General features: G+C 43.2%; 1 protein-coding gene across 1 annotated transcript in view; it reads left to right on the plus strand.

Annotated features, from left to right (window-relative positions):
* Window positions 1-1,719, plus strand: part of EPB42 (erythrocyte membrane protein band 4.2) — a 30,025-nt gene that overhangs the window by 6,029 nt on the left and 22,277 nt on the right. The window contains exon 2 of the mRNA XM_007935266.1: window positions 1,223-1,408. Within this exon, the coding sequence (XP_007933457.1) occupies window positions 1,223-1,408 (186 nt within the window). The remainder of the gene's footprint in view (window positions 1-1,222; window positions 1,409-1,719) is intronic.

Raw genomic sequence — 1,719 nt, forward strand, 5'->3', positions numbered from 1 at the left:
GGAAGAGGTAATTATCGGGAAGAAGTAGGAGGGAAGCTGTTGTATTGTGGTAAATTGTGGTCAATGTCATGAGACAAAGTGTATGGGAAGTGCTGTATGGAAAGTGAATTTTCTCTGTCAACTTTCACCCAAATCACAATAAAAATAAATAAATAAAAGAATAAACTCCTGTTTGTTAAGGCCATTCCATTTGTGGTATATTTCTTGTCAGAGCGGCATTAGGTAATGTGTCTGGGCAACATTTCGTTCAGTTGTACATAAGGTCTCCGTGGATCAGAACCAACTCACCATCAACTAACAGCAACAATTATATCTGGCACTGTGCTAAGCATATTATATATTTCTCAAATAATTCCTTTTAGAAGGATCAGCACAAGGCTGGTCCCTATGAGGTGGAGGTTAAAGATGTCCCAAATGCCCAGCTTTTCCAAACTGCTGTACCACTCCATCATCTCTAATATCACCTCCATCTCCTCCCCTCATTACTCTCCCTCCTGTCTTAGAGTTCTGTATTTACCTGTAACATGTCACAGAACTCACAAACTGCCAACAAAATGGCTCATGTGGCCATGGAGCCTGACAAGTTGCAAATCCATGGATCAGGTGTCAGTCTGGAGGATTCCCCTCACTCATGTGCTTGCAGGGGCTGATGAACCCAATCAGCAGGTCAGATGACTGTCAGCTGTCTCAAGTCCCAAGAACCAGGGGTGAAATGATAATGAATCAGATGCAGGATCTGGAGCAAGACCATGAACCTTGCCAGAGCATTCATACATATGCCATTAAGAAAACTAATGGTGGTGACTTGAGTCACACGTCTAGTAAGGCAGGACTCACTACAGATACGTCTCACCCTAATCCTGCATCAGTAAAATAATGGACAACTCACTCCAAAATGAGACCATAACCATAGACATAGAGGCTAGGATTTACAATACCTCACAAAATGGAGGACTATGGCTAGAAGGGCCTTGTTAAGTAATTGACTTCACTACGTATACCTTACCTTATTTAGTCCATATAACAACACTGTAAGAAAAGAGAATAATTTTAAGGAGAGAAAACTGAAGCTCAAAATGGTTAAATTATTTGACTGAAGTTGCGTAGCTGGTAAGTAGTTGAGCCAAGGATTTGAACCCTGGTATCTGACTCCAAACTCTCTGCTTTTACTTGTGTCGTCACTCTTACCTAGTCTCCACGATTTCTGTCTTCTCCCTAACAGCCCTGAGTATCAAAAGGTGTGACTTCCAGGCAGCAAGAAACAATGAAGAGCACCACACCAAGGCCATTAGCTCCCGTCGCCTAATTGTAAGGAGGGGGCAGCCCTTCATCATCATCCTGCATTTCCATGCTCCAGTCCATGCATTTCTGCCTACCCTGAAGAAGGTGGCCCTCATTGCACAAACTGGTAAGTGGGGCTGGCCTAGATCCCTTTGGCAGCAATACTGGGGAGTCTCACTCTAGCACCCCCTCAGGGAACCAAGGGGTAAATGGCCCATACTGCACTTGGGCCCCCCAAAATCTGCCCACCTGGCAGGGCTGTTGTAAGGATGTCATGAGATAATGTACATAATAAGTAATACTTATATTATTCAGAAGTTGCTTAAAAGCATTATCACAAATGGGTCCTTTTCATTGCAACCATATCAACTTTCCAGAAAAGCCTGAATGGGATCTGTTTTGGTTACCTGGTACCACTCTGACAAGAATATATCACAA

The sequence above is a fragment of the Orycteropus afer genome, unplaced genomic scaffold (genome assembly GCF_000298275.1).
Source record: "Orycteropus afer afer isolate SDZICR_OR568_19922 unplaced genomic scaffold, OryAfe1.0 scaffold00026, whole genome shotgun sequence".
Classification (NCBI taxonomy): domain Eukaryota; kingdom Metazoa; phylum Chordata; class Mammalia; order Tubulidentata; family Orycteropodidae; genus Orycteropus; species Orycteropus afer.